The sequence below is a fragment of the Bufo bufo genome, chromosome 2, assembly GCF_905171765.1.
Source record: "Bufo bufo chromosome 2, aBufBuf1.1, whole genome shotgun sequence".
NCBI classification, from domain to species: domain Eukaryota; kingdom Metazoa; phylum Chordata; class Amphibia; order Anura; family Bufonidae; genus Bufo; species Bufo bufo.
Genome location: NC_053390.1, coordinates 300,707,378 through 300,727,539, shown reverse-complemented (window position 1 = coordinate 300,727,539; position 20,162 = coordinate 300,707,378). Strand labels below are relative to the sequence as shown.

The 20,162-nt window shown below is 44.7% G+C and overlaps 1 protein-coding gene across 1 annotated transcript; it reads left to right on the top strand.

Annotated features, from left to right (window-relative positions):
* Nucleotides 1-3,718: 3,718 nt before the first annotated feature.
* METTL3 (methyltransferase like 3) lies at nucleotides 3,719-19,371 on the top strand. The gene is made up of 11 exons (XM_040416831.1): nucleotides 3,719-3,970; nucleotides 4,045-4,241; nucleotides 5,428-5,811; nucleotides 6,361-6,536; nucleotides 7,729-7,945; nucleotides 12,029-12,216; nucleotides 15,868-15,906; nucleotides 15,995-16,103; nucleotides 16,199-16,264; nucleotides 17,620-17,732; nucleotides 19,090-19,371. The coding sequence occupies exons 1-11, from the start codon at nucleotides 3,865-3,867 to the stop codon at nucleotides 19,199-19,201; spliced, it is 1,707 nt and encodes a 568-aa protein (XP_040272765.1). The 5' UTR covers nucleotides 3,719-3,864; the 3' UTR covers nucleotides 19,202-19,371.
* Nucleotides 19,372-20,162: the final 791 nt, after the last annotated feature.

Genomic DNA, 20,162 nt, shown 5'->3' with positions numbered 1-20,162 from the left:
CACTAGCAATTCTCCTAGTCCTCTGTACACATCAAGATGGGATCAGATGCGCCAGTGCAGCCATTCAGTAGCCTCAGCAGTGTCACTCCTGGGTCAGGTGCCATGTGGAGACATGACACCACTAAGGCCAATAAATGACTGCAGCAGCGCCATGAACCGGTCCAGATGTGTACAGGCCTGGACGGGAAGCATTGCTGTGAAAAGCCTTTGCATTGGAACGGAGCGGCAGGGAGCAGATAAATGGGTTTCTTGTTTAGGTACATTGCAGGACTGGCCAAACTAAAATAGTTATCTATTGCTGGAATACAACTTTAGCTGCATTGAAGGCAGAGTATAACAGTGACGTGCTCTCTGCATTGAGCTGCTTCGCTTCCCTCTGCTGTGAGTGGTAGCTGTAGTGGTCTACTAGATGGATGTTACAGCCGTGACTCAGAGGAGAGGGGAAGGGTTGTAATGCAGCTTAAAGAGCACTTTACAGTGAAGCTTTTCCTCCAGTGCACTTAATGGGCCTGTCTGAATTATATTAAAGGGGTTCTCTGGGAATTATGAAAATGAAAATACTTAAATATTACTTTGTTATAAATATATTCCTAAATACCTTTCATTAGTTATAATGACTCATTTTGTCTTGGAAGCAATCGTTAGGAGAAATAAAATGGCTGCCGTCCTATTAGCACACACAAACTCTGTCCTAATCACACAGGAGGACAAGTTACTTCACAACACTGAGCTAAAGATCTGCCTCATCCTCATCTTTATTCTGCTTGTCAAGGATTATGATCCTGTCAACGGATTGTAACGGAACTCCTTGCACCCCGACCGGGTACCTCCGTTGATAGTGGCTCCTAGTGCTTTCCGAGGACTCCAAGCACTCCACTTGACACCGTACGCACTGCAGACCCCACGAACCGCCGAAGCTTGGTTGAGGTCTCACCGTCTCCTACCCACCCTGGACCTATGACAAGGCTCCAGGCTCCAGTGGGTGAACCTCTCCTAAAACCAGAGAGCAGGAACAGCTCTTACAAGAGCTAGTAGTAAAACCAGGGGAGTATAGCAAATCTCCCAGCGTATAGCAATCCCCAGCGTCGATCAGTTACCCAAACATCAGTCTCAACATGATAAAGGGTAAAACAGGAACACTTTATTGAGGGCTACCCGCCCGTATTTATGCAGGTCCCCATCTGGTGGACACGCCCCTAGGGGACCAGAAGGAAGACTGTGACACAGGACAGATACGTAGCAACTCAGGATACACAGACACAACACATCCCCACGATGCATCATGGTTTCCTCCTCTCTGCCCTGGAGACACCCGAGGAGTAATTCAATTATCTCTCAGGACAAAGGGAAATCGCCAATACACATGTGGGGGACAACAGGACAGAAATCACCACCCAAACACACAATGTCCCACCCCCACAGCAAACACAGACATTTAACATATTCCCAGATAGCTCAAGTCTGAGTGCATATCATTAGGTGAATGGCACTCAGAATACACAAATACAATAAAATAAGCTATCTGGGTACCCTCACATAACAACATACAATTGCAAAGACAGATTTAAGCTGTGCGGCCGGTCTGTCTTCTCCTTTAAAGTTAGTATGGGCCATAATCCTGAGGCAAGAGGCTGGGGTTGGTTTCGCCACACGGATGATAAGATCTTCAGATGAATCTCTGTAGGAATGGAGTTTATGAGGAGACATGAAGTACAGAGAGGACAGACTGTGGTAATGGAGACTGCATACAAGTGCTGCTGCTCATTACCCCCACCACACACTTCATGTCTTCTCATGAACTCCTACGAAGATCTTATTAAACTGCATTCAGAACCATAATTCCTGACAAACAGAGCAGAGAGGAGGATGCAGCAGCTCTTTAGCTCAGTGTTGTGAAATAACTTGTCCTCCTGTGTGATTAGGACAGGGTTTGTGTGGACTAATAGAACAGTGGACATTTTATTTCTCCTAATGATCGCTCCTCACACAAAAAGAGCCATTATTACTAATGAAAGGTGTTTGGGAATATATTTATAATAAAGAAATATTTAAGTATTTTCATTTTCTTCATTCCCAGAGAAGCCCTTTAAACTTTGTCTTTGTCATGCAGTGGTGACAATAGGGTGTATGGAACTAGACCACTGCACCCTATCACTGGTCTAATCGTCCCCGTGCCACATACTGCTGAAGCCAGTGATAAGCTGCAGTGGTCATGTGCCATATACACCACAACATCACCGCTGAAGTCTTGTATACAAAGACATAGTTGTGAACTGTCCCAAATTTGCCAGGACTGTCTCTGATTTTCAAACAGTCCCGACAAATTTACTGTGTCCCGACCCAAAAATGGTTGGGGCTAATGCAAACCATGGAAGCAACATAATAATAATTAACATAAATGTACTGTATGCTGCGGCACTAAAACGGTGCTATGATGTGGCTGCAAATACACTATTGTAGGGTTGCCTCATCTGATGTCACTAGCTAAGCAATTTTGAAATTCATAGTTTGTGAAACTGAAATTCTTCTACATTCCTAAAAGATGACACAAATTCCCATTCCCAGTGAATATTATGTAATTGATGTAAGTCACGTACAATGGTGTGAAAGTGTTTTTATACATTTACGCATTAATTATTCTACTTCACTCTTGGGTGGGCACTATACGATAATAGTTTGGCTATCTATAATGTGGTCACTATGTGATGGTAGTTTGGCGGTCTATAATGTGGGCACTATACAATGGCAGTTTGGCTATCTATAATGTGGGCACTATACAATGGTAGCTTTACAATCTACTGGGCACTATACGATGGTAGTTTGGCTATCTATAATCTGGCCACTATGTGATGGTAGTTTGGCTATCTATATTCTGGGCACTATGTGATGGTAGTTTGGCTATCTATAATGTGGGCACTATACAACGGTAGTTGGCTATCTATTATCTGGGCACTATGCGATGGTAGTTTGGCTATCTATAATGTGGATACTATACAACGGTAGTTTGGCTATCTATAATCTGGGCACTATGCGATGGTAGTTTGGCTATCTATAATGTGGGCACTATACAACGGTAGTTTGGCTATCTATAATCTGGGCACTATGCGATGGTAGTTTGGCTATCTATAATGTGGGCACTATGCGATGGTAGTTTGGCTATCTATAATGTGGGCACTATGCGATGGTAGTTTGGCTATCTATAATGTGGGCACTATACAACGGTAGTTTGGCTATCTATAATGTGGGCACTATATGACGGTAGTTTGGCGGTCTATAATATAGCAGCATTACTAGGGAAATATAGAGCACGATTACTTCATAGTTCAATCCATAGCCGCAAAGCTAAAAAGCAGTTTTTAATGTGTGAATGCAAATGTGGTGACACCTAGTGGCTGCTATAAAAACTGCTCCCATGACAGAAGCATCAACGCTGTTAAAAGGGGGAGCAAAAGCATTGCATAAAAAGAACAATGACTGAGCGCTGTAGCCTCACGGCTACTACCACACCCAGCATCCACCGCAGACCGCGGCAGTTATAACCCATAAAAATGACAAGCCAGCATTCTACGTTCCGCCATTGAGACCCTGCGGCCAATCAAAGGTCTCGTCTCATCGGACCTCTGACCGGCCATCACTTGAGAGCGGCATTTTAATTGGGTAATTTTGATACATTTCTCACATTGGTGAGAAGCCTCCCGGAAGTGATAGTAAGTTACGGTTCACTTCCGGCGCGCACTGTCAACATCCGCTTGGTCCAGGATCATCGTGTATTCCGGCATCTCCCGCGCGGCAAGTGTTCATATTCCATTGGAAGGCAGTTATTGGGGACGGAGCAGGGGCACTGCGCCCCCGGGGGGCCGCACAATGTCAGACACCTGGAGCTCTATACAGGCTCACAAGAAGCAGCTGGATTATTTGCGGGAGAGGCTGCAGCGGAGGAGGAAAGATGTCACCTCTCAGCTGGCCCTGGGTAAGTGCTGTGTGCACACCGTGCGCTTCCTGCCAGTGCGTTCCTTCCTTTCTAACAAGCCGTCTCCTCCTCAGATCTGCAGAACCCGGAGGCTCCATCCTTCCGCAGTGACAGCCCGGTCCCTTCAGGGGCCCCCCAGCCGCCTAAAGGAGCAGTGTCCACAGAGGTGACCCCAGACCCGGAGCTGGAGAGGAAGCTGCTGCACCACCTGTCGGACCTGTCCCTTGTCCTGCCGGTGGACTCCGTGTGCATCCAGCAGGCCATCACCACGGTATACCAGATACTGCTCGACTAGTAATTCCTCTGTGATCACATGGGCACCTACTGGGGGGTAGGGGGTGCACACCCTGCGGCTCGAGGGCCCATGAATTATCCCGTTAGACTGGCAGTGTAACATTATGGTGTATACAATCCATATGCCATAAATGTGTCAGCTCGTCCCTCGGGATTGGATCACTCTGACAATATGGCCCCTGACCGAAAAGGTTGTGCGCCCCTGTTTTCCATGAAAAGCACCAAGGCAAGCACAGTGGATTTCGAGATCCTGCTCCTGTGCCCCCCTCTATGGTGTCCTCTTCATGAGACCACCCCTGTCGTGTTATCGGTCTGTATTCTCTAACAGGTCCTTGAACTCAGAGGTGATCTTTAACATTATTAGTAGTTCACATTAAGGGGGATACATTGTACCAGGGGCCAGCAGCAGAACTCCCAGCATGCACCCCTTGTTAGGCTGTTCTGGCAATTCCTAGAGAAGTGAATGGAGTGTGATTGGAGTTGTAGTTTCACAATAGCTGCAGTTGCTGACCCCTCGTCTCTTTCTGCCGCAGCTGATGGTTCAATCTACCGCTATACCATATTAAAGGGTCACTGAGTTTTTAGAAAACGTCAGATATGTCAGAGAGAGATCAAACATTTTGATCAGTGTGTGTGGGGTCTTGGGTCTTATACAGCTGACTTCTAGAACAGACCTTCAGTATAAGGCCTCATGCACACGACCGTTGTTTTGGTCCGCATCCGAGCTGCAGTTTTTGAGGCTTGGATGAGGACCCATTCACTTCAATGGGGCGGCAAAAGATGCGGACAGAACTCCGCGTGCTGTCCACATCCGCTGCTCCATTCTGTAGCCCCGCAAAAAAAAAAAAAATAACATGTCCATTTTGCGGACAAGAATAGGCATTTTTACAATGGGCCTTACGTTCCGCAAATTGCAAAAGGCACACAGGCGGCTTCCGTTTTTTGCGGATCCGCGGTCTGTGGACCCCAAAAAACTGAACGGTCGTGTGCATGTAGCCTAATTTAGATTTTTCAGGTTTGAGCTGCTGACACTCTTCTGCCTGAACTGTAACCTAAAAAGTATATATCTTTTTTTTTCTTTTTTCTATTTCATACTGTAGGCAGCTTATATAAAATGTGTACAGTTTTCTGGAACTCTGACCCTTTTCCGCTTGTCATTGTAGCAGGACTTCTCTGTTTCAAGGCAGGCTGTTGAAAGCCTTTTACAGAAATTTGCTGCTCAAGAGCTGATTGAAGTGAAAGGCGCTGAGCCTGAAGATGACGACCGACCCACTATAGTAACTTTCGCCGACCACTCAAAGCTGTCTGCTATGATGGGAGCTGTAACTGAAAGAAAAGCCCCGACCATTGCACCAGGAACGAAAAAGAGAAAAATTCAGGAAAGTGATTCCTCAGCTTCCTCATCATCCACGTCTGCCGCAGGTGCAACCAAGGAGAAGAAAGCGTCAGAGCCACAAAAGAAAGCGAGGAAACACGCATCCCATGTGGACCTGGAAATCGAGAGCTTGTTGAGTCAGCAGTCCACCAAAGAGCAGCAAAGCAAGAAGGTGACTGATCCTTTCTTCTACACTGGCATGAAAGACGCCCACTGGTTGTACCAGGGGCAATCCAATAGAAATATTTTCCAGGTTCTTTTGTTTTTGGCAGTGATTTTGTAATGCAGCTTCCCAACTACTGGGACTATGGAGCCTATACGTCGCACATATTATAAATCACTCCCTACTACTTTGATGGTCTGACCACCTACATCTCAGTAAGTGGGGCTTATGTATCCATGATCTCATTACTATGATCTTTGCTGGAAATAACTAGCTCTAGGATTTAAACACCAATGTAATAATTCAGTTTTCTAGCTGTAAAAATGTAACTTTGCTGTGATGTATGGCAATAATATTGTGTTGGGGCACAGTTAATGTTCAGGTCAAGTGGCTCCAAGTTTTATTCCTGGCGTTAGTGGCATACTATAGTATTAGTCCTGTCCGCATCTGGGGAACCAAGGCACTGGATGAAAGACAGCAGAGTCTGGTAAAACATTGCGGTTATAAGGTCTATTCTTTACTTTAGATTTTAATACCGTTCTTATTGTGAAATCTTAGGTTAGTCGGGAGATCCTTGAACTTCTGAACACCAGCACAGCAAAAGAACAGTCTATTGTGGAGAAGTTCCGCTCTCGTGGGAGGGCTCAGGTCCAGGAGTTTTGCGACTATGGAACTAAGGAAGAGTGCATGAAGGCGTCTGGGGTGGACACTCCTTGTAAGAAGCTGCACTTCAGGTAATAGATTTTAGCAGTGTACCCCTGGTGCTCTGTTTGTCTTCTTGTAATGAAGAATTTCTGATTGCATTTTTGTTACATGTAGTCAGTTTGCTACTTTTCTAAAGGGGTATTCCCATATCATAATGAGCCATTCCCGACCACCTCCCATCAGGATGAGGTGGTCAGGACTATGGAAAAGGCAGGATTTGCTACACTGTTTGAGTAACTCTCATCCACTTGTATAAGAGCTATGTAAACAGTGGAACATGGCCACCTTGTCTGGGCTGCAGGGGCTCGGCGGTATGGCTTTCTAGAGATAGGTGCAGGACCATTTGCTATAAATGTTTGAGATTAGAATACCTCTTTAGGTGAAAAACAGTCCTTTTAATAGATCCCCATGCTAGTGAGCTAAAGGATGATGGTCCAGTGCAACTTGTGGCTGGTCCTAATAGTTAATTAATCTTCTCCAATGTCTATGCAGCCTATAGAGTTTTATAGCATGGAGATCTAGGCCCCGAAGTGTGGTACATAGTGGGGAGCTTTAATTGTCAGGGATATGTTATACATCACTGAACAGCTTCTCGCCAGTAGACCCTTCAAGGACACGCAGAACTCCGTTGGTGTCTGTAAGATTTATGATACAGATGAGCCTTGTCTTAGGCTACTTTCACACTAGCGTTTTTTGCGGATCCTTCATGGATCTGCAAAAAACCGCTTCCGTTACAATAATGCAACCGCATTCATCAGTCATGAACGGAGCCGGTTGTATTAGGTCTTCTATAGCCATGACGGATCTGTCATGAACACCATTGAAAGTCAATGGGGGACGGATCCGTTTTCTATTGTCAGAGAAAACCGATCCGTCCCCATTGACTTACAGTGTGTGCCAGGATGGATCTGTCTTGCTCCGCACCACAGCGCGGACAGAAAAACGCTGCATTCAGCGTTTTGGTGTCCGCCTCCAGAGCGGAATGGTGACTGAACGGAGGCAAACTGATGCAGTCTAAACGGATCCTTTTCCATTCAGAATGCATTAGGACAAAACTGATCCGTTTTGGACCGCTTGTGAGAGCCCTGAACGAATCTCAGAAACGGAAAGCCGAAACGCCAGTGTGAATGTAGCTTTATTTATATGCAGTTTTTCAGCAATGACAGAACCTAGAAATTATTTAAATTTTTTTTATTTTTTTTTTATTTTTGTTTACTACAGGCGTATCATAAACATTCACACAGATGAATCACTTGGTGACTGCTCTTTTCTCAATACCTGCTTTCACATGGACACTTGTAAATATGTTCACTATGAGATTGATGCATACGTGGAGCCTGCAGGAACCACACCAGGATCTGAGTCTGTTCCAAACCAAGATATGCCTTTGGCTAAAGGAGTGGGAGACTCAAGCGTAGGAAGCCTGTTTCCTTCACAGGTAAGATCAGCATTCTAGGCCACAGGGAAGAGATGAAAATGGGGAATTATCCAAGATCTAGCTGGTAATTGTGATTCCTCTCTGTTTAGCGCTTACACAAGGTCGTTGAGTCTCCGAGAATGTCTCGCTTATTTGTTTGGTGTGGTTTGATGTTTCTGCAGAGTTACAAGTGTAATGGCTTCAGAGTGTAGAACTAATGTTATATTGTTCAGCCCCTGGTAAATCTAATTTGAAAGGGAGTTTTCTAAAGACTATAATTATAAGATGATAGCCATGCTCCTCCTTTAATGGCCTGGACTGGGAGAGGTGATGGTCCAGGCTGTTTAACCTCTTTGATGCTGCTGGCAATAGCGACCGCAGCATCTAAACAGTTCAGAGGGAGGGGGTTCTCTCTGTCAGGCATCGACACCCTCGCTAATGAGATTGTGCGGTGCCGATGTCTTAGCAAACAGTCTTCACAAGTGATGACATAAACGGCATACTCCGTGTTACAATTCACGTATTGTCGTATCCTAGAACTGCTGCCATTTGCGGTAGAGGGAACAGTCTGGCAGACGTTCATGTAATTACAGCATCTATTGCTGCCACATTTCAAACTTCCCTTGTAAGTCAGCCCCGGGGGTTTATTCTCCATCCGATTATGGACTAAACTAGGGCTGACTCTCTGGCCTGTGGTAGGGGCCTCTTCGCAACAAATTTCCCTTCCCGCTGAAAGAATATTGGCCCATTCTTTGTCATAGTTGAGCACAGGTAAATGTCGCCGAATAATGTTACAGACCTGTGTATATTCCCTGCTATAACCTGTAACACAAGTAATGGGTGTGTTCTTTTCATTATTCGCTTTATTGGATTTACTTCTCCTTTTGCCACCCATCTTTTCTCCATCCGCATATGGAAATAATAGAGCCTTTCTATCCCGCACGGGCGCCCATTGTTTTGCATGTGTGATACTCTGCTCCGTGTACTGTCTCGTCGATAATCTCCTGGCCACCTTGTCTGCTTCAAGTTCAAAAATGTTAATAGTTGAACAATTCCGCCTAGTCCTAATCATTTCCTCTTTCGGAATATTTTTGATAACTTGTGGTAGATGACAAGACGTGGCCAAGAGACTAGTATTCCCTGCAGTGTGTTTTCTGAACGTACATGTTGTCACTTGTCATGGTCGTGTCCACTTGAAGACACAGATCCGAAAACACAATGTGTGATGGATCACTGTGTATGTCAAGTTTAACTGAGGGAGTACATGGATTCAGATATTCCACAAAAGGTGGAATGTCACATGTCTCCCCCTGCCACACTAGTAACATATCATCTATATAATGGCCATGCCATTTTATACCTTGAAAAAAAGGATTAACGTCAAAACAAAAAAATTCTTCACCCACCGCGCCCCGGGGCTGACTTACAAGGGAAGTTTGAAATGTGGCAGCAATAGATGCTGTAATTACATGAACGTCTGCCAGACTGTTCCCTCTACCGCAAATGGCAGCAGTTCTAGGATACGACAATACGTGAATTGTAATACGGAGTATGCCGTTTATGTCATCACTTGTGAAGACTGTTTGCTGCAGTATGTGGGTTGCACGACTGAACAGAATTAGGAAACGCTTGTCGGACATCCCACATTACAAGACACGGAATGTTTCAGCGGCCGCCGTTCACAAGGGCAGTATTACTGCGTTTGTAGTGCAGGGGGTGGAAGTGTTTCTTTACCTGTTAGAGGAGGCAACCGCAGGCAGACGCTCCTGAGCAGGGAAGTTAGGGACTTGTGTTCCAGGCGGTCTGAATAGAAAACATGATCCAGTTCTTCAGTACAAATGAAAGTTTTTATGAAATTTGGAACCTTCCTGGATCATCACAATCCTCTTCCTTGCTTTATTCCACCCCTGGTTGCTTGAGGAACAAATGATGGAAATTATTTGATTGTATGTGATCACACCCTGGTCTATAAGGAGCGGATTCATTTTAGTTTTTATATGTCACAATAAAGGACCGACATGTCTAAGGTCTGAAACGTGTAGACTGCATTGATGCTTGGATGTTATCTGTTATGAATAAATAGCTTCTTTTTATGGGAAGCTTTGATTTGCTGCTTTTTGGGATTTGTTTGACCCCGTCCAGGTCTTTCGTCCGTCCCTCCCACAGGTGAGCCCTGCAGTATTTTGCTTTTGTTCTTGAAGTAAGTTATGTGTACACCAAAATGGGGCCATTAAAAACCAGAACTTGGCTTCATCAATGGCAAAATAAATGAAGAATGATTGAAAAAAATGCTTGGTCGCTAAAGCCCAAAATTGGCTTGTTACTAAGGGGTTAAGTTCATGAGATTCCTTACAAAAAAAAAAACATTCTGCAGTGTAAAGTTTCCAAGCAGGCACATCTGTTCACATTGTACTGCCTTATTTTGTATGAGCTGGCATGTGTGTGTGCCCTCTCCTGCGGGGCAATGCCTACGGTGAGGGTGCTGTCACCTGCAGGTCTGGGGCAGTTTTTGAAGCTAAAACCACGTGTGGATTATAAAAGGAGATTAAGTATAAGACAAAGATGCTGCTGCTCCTCCTTCTTTCTTTTCTTTTTTTTTATTTTTTTTTCTAAATCCCACCAAAAACCACAATGAAAAGCCTGAACAAAACCTGCATGTGTGACCGCATCCTCAGTGTGTATGGGCTCATAGGAGACAATGGATAGTCTGAAGACATGCACACAGTGCCACCATAATGCTGGAAGATATGCCAGCTACTAGAAATAAATCTGCCTGTTTGGAAAGTGGATCTAAAGTACCTTGTGGTATATTGATTAACGAACAGAGGCTTGGTGAGGCTCCGCAGAAAATAGTGTGTCCTGTCCGTGGATACAGATTGGGAATGTCTAATGGGAGCGGCACACATTGAAATTTAAGAGATGAAAACCTTTTATATGTCTGTGATGGTTCTCATTTATCCAGGTCATGGTATATCTGTAAAGAATAAATCAAGGCAACTGGACTTACTGTAGATTTCTTGGAAACGTTTCACTAGTTCTTCCAACGAGCTTTCTCAATTCTGAGTGACTGTACAAGAATTCTCTGGGAATAAATATGTAACTGAATCAACATCTGGTAATTATACCCAGCATGGGGTCAGAGGTCATTATACCCAGCATGGGGTCAAAGGTGTTGATTCCATTATCCTAATTGGAGTCAGTAGGTGATAATGACCTCCCAGAAAAAGGTGTCAAAACAGCATTGTATGTGGCAGACAATAGATGTCTAACCCCCGATGCTGAGCCATACGCTGATGTAGTTGTTTTGTTTCGCCTATATACAGTTCTGAGCATTCCTCGTTGCACTGGACTGCGTACACAATGTTGTCCATCTTGTGTTTAGGCGTTGGGTCTTTTGGGTGAACCAGTTGTTGCCTCAGGTTTTAAAGCAGACAGGGATGTGATGTTTATTAAAAATCCTTTGAGTTTCTCAGAACAACTACATCAGCGTATGGCTCAGCATAGAAGAGCCAAAACCTCTGGTCAAGTTTCAGCCATGTACTTACATTTAAAAGAAACAGGTCACACCTTTTGAAGACAGTCAAGTACGTGTTTTGGATAAGGAGGCCGATTGGTACAAACGAGGTGTGAAGGAGGCCATTTACGTAAAAAATGGAGAAGCCAAGCTTGAATAGAGGGGGTTGGACATCTATTGTCTGCCACATACAATGCTGTCTTGACACCTTTTTCTGGGAGGTCATTATCACCTACTGACTCCAATTAGGATAATGGAATCAACACCTTTGACTCCATGCTGGGTATAATGACCTCTGACCCCATGCTGGGTATAATTACCAGATGTTGATTCAGTTACATATTTATTCCCAGAGAATTCTTGTACAGTCACTAAGAATTGAGAAAGCTCGTTGGAAGAACGAGTGAAACGTTTTCAAGAAATCTACAGTAAGTCCAGTTGCCTTGATTTATTGCCTGATGAGTGCAGATAATACAAAGCCACACGTGGCTGCAGTTTGGGTAGACAGCTGGTTTCAAAGATGTCCAGTCTAACGTGTTCATTGTACTACACTCATGCTAAGAGTAACGTCTGCCTCTCTTATGAATCAGTGGATCCGCTGTGACATTCGGTACTTGGACATGAGCATCTTGGGAAAATTCTCTGTGGTAATGGCTGACCCACCATGGGATATTCATATGGAGTTGCCTTATGGAACCTTGACTGATGATGAGATGAGGAAACTCCAGATCCCAGTACTGCAGGATGATGGATTCCTCTTCCTCTGGGTCACTGGCAGGTAAAGTCACTCTGCATTTGCAATGTATGTTAAGAGGCTTACCCAATGTATACTTCCGTCAGATAGCACTGTATAAGTAGCGTTCTTCCTTCCCATTTTTTTTATTTATTTAAAAAGGTATATTTAGCATTTCATTTTCCATTAAAGTAGGGGGATGCCTATTCCATACTGCTGGAACTTGGAGTCCATCAGGTGAACGGGGGCCTATGGATGTGTATTAGACACCCCAAGGCCGCAGACGACTTTCGGAAAGCAAGTGTTCCCTCCCTGTAGTCGTCACATAGCTATCGGACGTCACCGCTGCTGTTACATGCAGCAATGCCCTCTGTGGCATAGGGAGGAGAGATTGCTATGCCAACGCTCGTCCTCTTGCAGGACAGCAGTGTGCCGGCAGCAGATTGCTACTACACTGCACAATCTGCAGCCGGCACTATTGTTTTGTTTTGTTTTTTAAGCATGCTTATTGTGTACATCGGGCATTTGGAGGCAGTATTACACTGGCAGATAATCGATGAGCGTTCATCTGCCAGAAAAACTGCCAATCTAATACACCCTTTAGAATGAAGAGACCTCATGGACAGTTACCAACTAATAGTAACAGAACCGATATTTAGATTTCACTTATTGCATAATGTACTATAATTCATACAGTAATGTCTATAATAGAGTTGATACCAAAATTTTTATTCGGTTTCGATGCCATAAAAAAAGTATTGCGATACTCGATACCACGCAAAAAAAAAAAAAAACGCAGAAAAAAGCTGCGTGCAGTCCGCATTTTTTGGCACGTCCGGCCCATAATCGAATAGTCCTATCTTAATTTTGGGGGGGGGACAAGGTGACTAAAATAAATTGCGAATCGCGCAGTTTTTATTTATTTTTCTGTTAAGGCATTCACCACATAGGAGATTTTTATATTTTAATAGTTTGGACTTTGCAGATGTGGCGATATGTAATATGTTTATTTATTGTTTATATAGTATATATGTAAAATTGGGAAAGGAGGCGATTTATACTTAATTTTTATTTATTTTTTTATTTAATAACCATTTCCCCCTTAGGGGTAGAACCTGGATCTTTTAATCCCTTGTCCTATTCACCCTAATAGAAATCTATTAGGGTGAATAGGAGCTCACACTGTCCCTGTGCATAGTGCACACAGCAGCAGGGAGCTGACCATGGCAGCCAGGGCTTCAGTAGTGTCCTGGCTGCCATGGTAACCGATAGGAGCTCCAGGATTACACTGCTGGGGTTCCAATCACAACTACCACTGTACCACCAATGAGGAGGGGAGGGGACCCTGTGGCCACTGCCACCAATGTTTTTAATACTGGGGGGCGGGGGGTGCACTGCGCCACCAATGATTAACCTTTAATACAGATACAGGAGGCGGGTGCTGGCCTCTGACAGGGCGCTGCCATCAGCGGCAATTAACCCCCCTCAGGTGCCGGCTATGTGATTCTGCCACCGGGATCCGCCTCCTGTATCTGTATTAAAGGTTAATTATCGTTGGTGACCAGGCCGGGTACCTGCTATGCTGGCGGCTTGACTCTGGGGCTCGGGCTGATGTTGGGGAGGACACAAAACACTCAGGAGAAGGAGGCTGCCGCTGCCGTTTGCCGAGCTCACTAGCTCAGACGGCGCAGCAGTTTACCTCCCCATCCCGCCTCCTGCTTTGATTAGCCACACATTAATTGGTGGCAGTGTTGTGGGCAGCTTCAGAGCCCGTTCACTTCATTGGGCTCAGCGGCGGCCGCGTCCATAGTAGGGAGAGATTCCCTACCTCCGTCCGTCCCTCCCTTCCTTCTTCACTACGTCCGTCCCTCCTTCTCCACTGTCTGGCCTGAGAGAACATAGAGCGCGCCGAGCGCCATGTTCTCTCGTAAGAGGAGATACTAGACTGAATCGATACTGGCATAAGTATCGATTGGGTATCGAAATTTCGATACCCGAAACAACCCTAGTCTAAGTGTTTGAAACTTAAACCTGAAAATTGTAATGTATTGGCTAGGGTTGTTGCGGGTATCGAAATTTCGATACCCAATCGATACTTTTGTCCTGGTTTCGATACGATACCGGGATTTCCATTTTTTTCGATACTGGGCTGTGCTGCTACACAGTCTAGTATCTCAGAACATGATTGTGCTGCTGTCAGCGTGCTTATGTTCCCTCAGCAGCACAGGGGAGAAGGAAGCAGTCTCTCCCTCTCCCTGTGCTGCGCTGCCAATGAGGAGAGACGGGAGGAGGGGCGGGCGCACTGTGCCACCAATGATAGGAGGAGCTTTCATGGGTCCGGACTTTAAGTAGCAGGCTACATAGAGCGGCGCCCAGGGATCGCCCTGCACTTACTATTATTCCTGGGTGCCGTTACCATGTCCTGCTCCGTATGCTAGATACTACTATTGGAGCAATGGGGAGGAGACATCAGCTTCTCTCCTGGGCGTTCCTTCTCCCTGGCTGTAGCGCTGTCCAATCGCAGCGCCGAACGTCCCAATATTAAAAACATTGGTTGCAGTGGCCACAGTGTCCCCTCACCTCCTCTCATTGGCGGCAGTGACAGCTTCTGATCGGGGCCCCAGCAGTGTAATCCTGGGGCTCCGATCGATTACCATGGCAGCCAGAATGCTACTGAAGCCCTGGCTTCCATGGTAATCTCCCCGCTGCTGTGTGTACTATGCACAGAGCAGCAGGGAGAGTGTGAAGTACTAGTCACCCTGATAGAGCTCTATTAGGGTGAATAGGACAAGGGATGAAAGATCCCAGGTTCTGGCCCCTAAGGGGGGAAATAGTTATTAAATAAAAAGTAAAAAAAAAAACACCAAATTATTAAGTATAAATCACCCCCTTTCCCAATTTTACATATAAAATATATAAACCATAAATAAATAACATATTACATATCGCCACATCCGAAAAGTCCAAACTATTAAAATATTTAAAAAAATCTATGCGGTGAATGCCGGAACTGAATAAAAATAAAAACTGCGCAATTCGCCATTTTTTTTAAATGCGGAACGCACGCCCACATACAGTTATAATGTCTCCTTGTGTTTTTATTCTTTTTAACTGGTATTTATCGCGATAAATTTCTTTATCGTTATCGCCTGATTATTTTTGATATCGCCCAACCCTAGGATGTTGTCAAGATAGTCTGGTGGAGGGGGAATGATTTATCAAAGCTGGTGTATAGTAGAACTGGCTTAGTTGCCCATAGCAACCAATCAGATTCCACCTTTCATTTTCCAAAGGAGCTGTGAAAGGTGTAATCTTATTGGTCGCTATAGGAAACAGAGAGAGTTTTTATAAATCTCCCCCAAAGTCTATGGGACTGAGTACAGCCGTCGGCTATCTCCAGCAGTCCCATAGAGTCTGAATAAAGCCGCAGTGCGCATGTTTGACCATCACTCCATTGAAACGGGGGACACAGGGCTCCTGTTTTCCTGATCCGCTGTGGTCCCAGCAGTCTGACCACCACTGATCAGACACTTATCACCTATCCTTTTGATAGGTGACATGCGGTCATTGGGGAACAACCCCTTTAATTAACCATCTCCTGTTGGCCTGGTCACTTTCTGATCCAACCAGGAACTCTGTATGCCCCTTGTGTTACGGTTGTTCATAGATTTGCTGAAATTCTATCTCTGATTGCAGGGCTATGGAACTAGGTCGGGAATGCTTGAAGTTGTGGGGGTGAGTGACGTCTGTTTCTTTAATAATTAAATATTGGTTATTGACTGTATTAACTAATGCATTTCTTTCTGAATTGCACATTACACAGATATGAGCGAGTGGATGAAATAATTTGGGTGAAAACCAACCAGTTACAGCGAATTATTCGAACTGGAAGAACTGGCCATTGGCTTAATCATGGCAAGGAGCACTGTCTGGTAATGATCGTCAGCAGTATCACTGGTCATAGAAATGTGCATTCTGCTAATCTGTGTGGCATCTGCCTGATACATGCACACTGTTCATTTTGTAGGTTGGTGTGAAGGGGAACCCTCAAGGATTTAACCGAGGTCTAGACTGTGATGTTATTGTGGCTGAGGTGAGATGTTTATCACAATCTATCTTCTTTACAAAAATAATTGCTCAGACAATGGGGGCATAGCCCATATGCTCCCATTGTCCAATAGGTGCGGGTTCCACCTCTGGGACCAGCATCTACACCGAGAATGGAGCCCTGAAAGTGGTGGAGAGCGCACTGTGCATGCGCAGCCACCCTCCGGTTCTATGAGGTCGCCGAAAATAGCGCTGGCTCAACTATTTCCATTGGGCCCGTAGAAGTGAATGGGAGCAGTGGCTGCGCATGCGCAGTGAGCACCCATTCACTTCTATGGGGAGAGCGCTTGGTAGAGGCCGGGGAAACCCAGGATCCTCCAGCCACCACTTTCCCTGCTCCCTTCTCCGTGTAGGTGAGGGTCCCAGAGGTGGGACCCGCACCATCAGATCATGGGGATATATCCTAGCGTTATGCCCCCATTGTCTCAGATGGGAATACCTCTTTTTAAAAGGGTAGTCCCACTGTAGACAAATATGGAATATTCGTAGTATCTGCCATAAATTATAGGGTCCCACACCTATGTCCAGAACCTGTCGGTGAGAGGGCCACTGCATGCAGACAGAGAATGAATGCCTCTTTGACCTTGCTGACTGAAGCATGACTTACCAGTATTTAATGAAGAATATTTCTTGTACAAGTTATTCTAATTCCATTTAGATGACTTGCAAAACATCTTCAAGGAAAAATACAAGCCCATTTGCTTTATTTTATTTATTTATTTATTTATTTTTTACTACGGCTATACCATGAGATGGATGAATGGGCACCTTTACAAACACCCCTTTGAGAATACCTCTTTAAAGCTTGCCTCCAGTTTCAGTAAACTTCTAGTGTCAGAGACATACCTCAAGTTTTATGAAACTGGAAGTTATGCTGAGACAAATCACTGTATACTGTGGTTCCGTCATACTAACCCGCACAAGTGTCAGATACTTATTCCCTATCCTGTGGATATGAAATACGTACTGTTAGAGGCATAATGGAGGGGGCGACATATAAGACAAGTTTCACATCTCTGGCAGAGGCTACGAGATGCAACCGAAATGCCTGCTGCCCCCATGAACTCTAATGGGGTCCGGCAGAGATTTGGCCGCTATCCAGAGAATCAGCCAGACAGAAATGGCTGCGATTGTGTTGGGCTGATGCCCAGCATTCTCTGCCGGATCACCGTGCTGGAGACTTGAAACTAGCCTAAGCATTCTTGGTCTGGTGGATTTTAAATATGAAAAAAAAAATGCAATTTGGTTACTTTCTTTTACCATTTGCTCCCTTGTCTCCTGCATGATGTGAAGATGGCATTTGCTTCTTTTCTTACCTTGTAAGTGTGCTCTTTCGTCTAGGTCCGTTCTACCAGTCACAAGCCTGATGAGATCTATGGAATGATTGAACGTCTTTCTCCGGGCACTCGTAAGATTGAGCTGTTTGGACGTCCACATAATGTGCAGCCAAACTGGTGAGTGCTTTGGGTTCTTGTCATACTTGCTCACCAGTACGGAGCGACTTAGTTTTTCTGTGATATTTCCACAAGATAAAATACGAGTAATATCATTCCCGGGTGTTCTTCACACTGCAGTATTTCAGCAAAGTCTGTGTCGGTAACCACTGATGCTTTCTGTGCTTTCATGTTCAGGCAGAGAGGCTCAGTCATTATCAATCTAATGATTGAATTCTTTTTGTTTTTTTTTGTTTTTTTTCTGCCAAAATGAGATATGAAGAACATGCAGCAATTTGGACGCCACAAGAAAAAAACACAAGGCAACCATTTGGGCCTACACTGCACAATCGTCAGACCGCTTATCAGTATGAATGCTCGTTCTTGATAATTGGCCCATGGAACGTTGTGCTCCTGACCACCCAATGAATGAGCAAAACACTTGCTCGTTGGGTGAAATCATCACATTAAATCATTGTTTCTGGGCAGCAGAACCTGGCAGTAGTCGTCACTTGTCCCCATACAGTGGAGGGGATTGCAGCAGGTAAATGCAGTTCTTGCCTCCACTGACAAGTAGGCAGTTATCAGGAAGGAATGGTTCAGACATCATATAGTACATGACAGTATCCTTCCAACATGGATAGAACCAGCCTTGTACCTCACATGGATCCAGAGATCTCCAATTGCTCTGACAGATTATCTCCAGTGTGTCCTTTCTGCTGCAGCTTCTAACAGAACATATGGCTGGTGGCAGTTGAAGATTTAAACGGAGCACGTTCAACCAGTTCAGTGAGACGGACAACAAAGAAGAAAAAAAATAAACAGCAGGTGGCGCTATGCGGATACATTTTATTGAATAACTCACTGGCTGTACAAAATGTTTAATTACATACAATTACAAAAGTATTCAGATCCAGGTGCTGGTTTGAATGTATAATAGTTTGTAATAAAACCCCTTTAAGATATTAAAAGGGCTGGCCATTTTACTATGGCTATTTCAAACTGCCATAAACGGTCAGTATTGTATGTACTGGGGCCCCAGCTGCCCTGAGTAAACATGTTCCCCACTCATACGCCCATGGGCTGCAAGATGGTGGCAGTCACATGACTTGTTCACGTGACCGTTTCCTCAGGCTGTTCCCGGGTACCAGTACTTCTGCAAGGCGCTGAACAGCCAAGGGCCACATGTGTAAATACAGGGGATTCTGCATTTGCCAATATATAGGATGAAATCAGTGGCAAATCACAGCTTTTCTGCAAATTGTGACATTTTTATTATCTTTTTCCTATTTTTGCTACATTTTCTTAATTGCATTTGTCCCCCCAGAGAGGTGTGCGTGTTAATTTATCTCGCTATTTCTTCTTCTTCCTTTTGTAGGATCACTTTAGGAAATCAGCTGGATGGAATCCACTTGTTAGATCCAGATGTGGTAGCTCGATTTAAGCAACAATATCCAGATGGAGTGATTTCCAAACCCAAAAATATGTGAACACGCCGGCTCTACTAGGATGAGCGATGAATAAGAACTGTTTTTTATACTGTTTAGGCCTCGTGGCTGACATTGGATTTTGTATAAATAGGGGTTTATGTTATTATTCCTCTTCAGCAATGCATTGACAAAATAAACCAGAAATCTGTGATGTCATCCTCGCTTACTTGATAAAGAAAACCTTCAATCTTTTAGCCCGGGAGATGCAATGAAATATTCCTTACAAACCACTACGGGTACATTCGCAACTGCGGCTTGCCTAATCGGGCACGAATGCGGCCGTCAGTTGGGCAAAATTTTTTTTGTTTTTAGTTTTTTGTTGTCTGTCTGACTGAAACCTGGCATTTATGCTGAACAGTGGTCGGATCACCGCCAGACCCAATTATAGTCAATGGGGATCCGATGATGAGTCCAGCAGGCTTTCCTCTTTCAGAACAGCCTGCCGGATCTTCTGTTGCCGATGCAAACATACCGTAAGTGCAGGTTCACATCATGTTTTTGCCATCCGTTTAACATCTACGTTGGGGGAGGGGATACAAAAGTGTGGTGTGCAGAGTCCAGTAAAAAAGGTATGTGTTAACATATACGTTGTTTTATTTTTTACAATGGAAGACTATGGTGAACGGATGCCACCGTATGGCTTCAGTCTGTGCAAAATCATGATGTAGATCCCTAACAAACACTCACAGATAAAAACATTGGGGCAGATTTCCTGAGCTGAATGCACCATAATTCTGGCTTTATTTGTGTAAAAAAAAAAAACAGCTGTACATTAGAGATGAGCGAATTCCTTTGTCTATGAGGGGCTGATCCCGCAGGTGAAGTGCCCGCCTGCTTCAAGATTGACAAGGACGGACATTTAGCCCGCCTGTGACAATTTCCTGCCTGCAGCGCTGCTCTGATTAGCCGATGGGGCTTCAATGTACCTCGCTGCTCCAACACTTAGGCCCCTTTCACACGG

Excerpts from the sequence above, each read along its gene's own strand:
- METTL3 (XM_040416831.1), top strand. The coding sequence starts at position 3,865 with ATGTCAGACACCTGGAGCTCTATACAGGCTCACAAGAAGCAGCTGGAT. Across the intron at positions 4,242-5,427 it reads TCCAGCAGGCCATCACCACG|CAGGACTTCTCTGTTTCAAG; the intron begins GTATACCAGATA and ends TTGTCATTGTAG. Across the intron at positions 16,104-16,198 it reads ATGGCAAGGAGCACTGTCTG|GTTGGTGTGAAGGGGAACCC; the intron begins GTAATGATCGTC and ends TTCATTTTGTAG.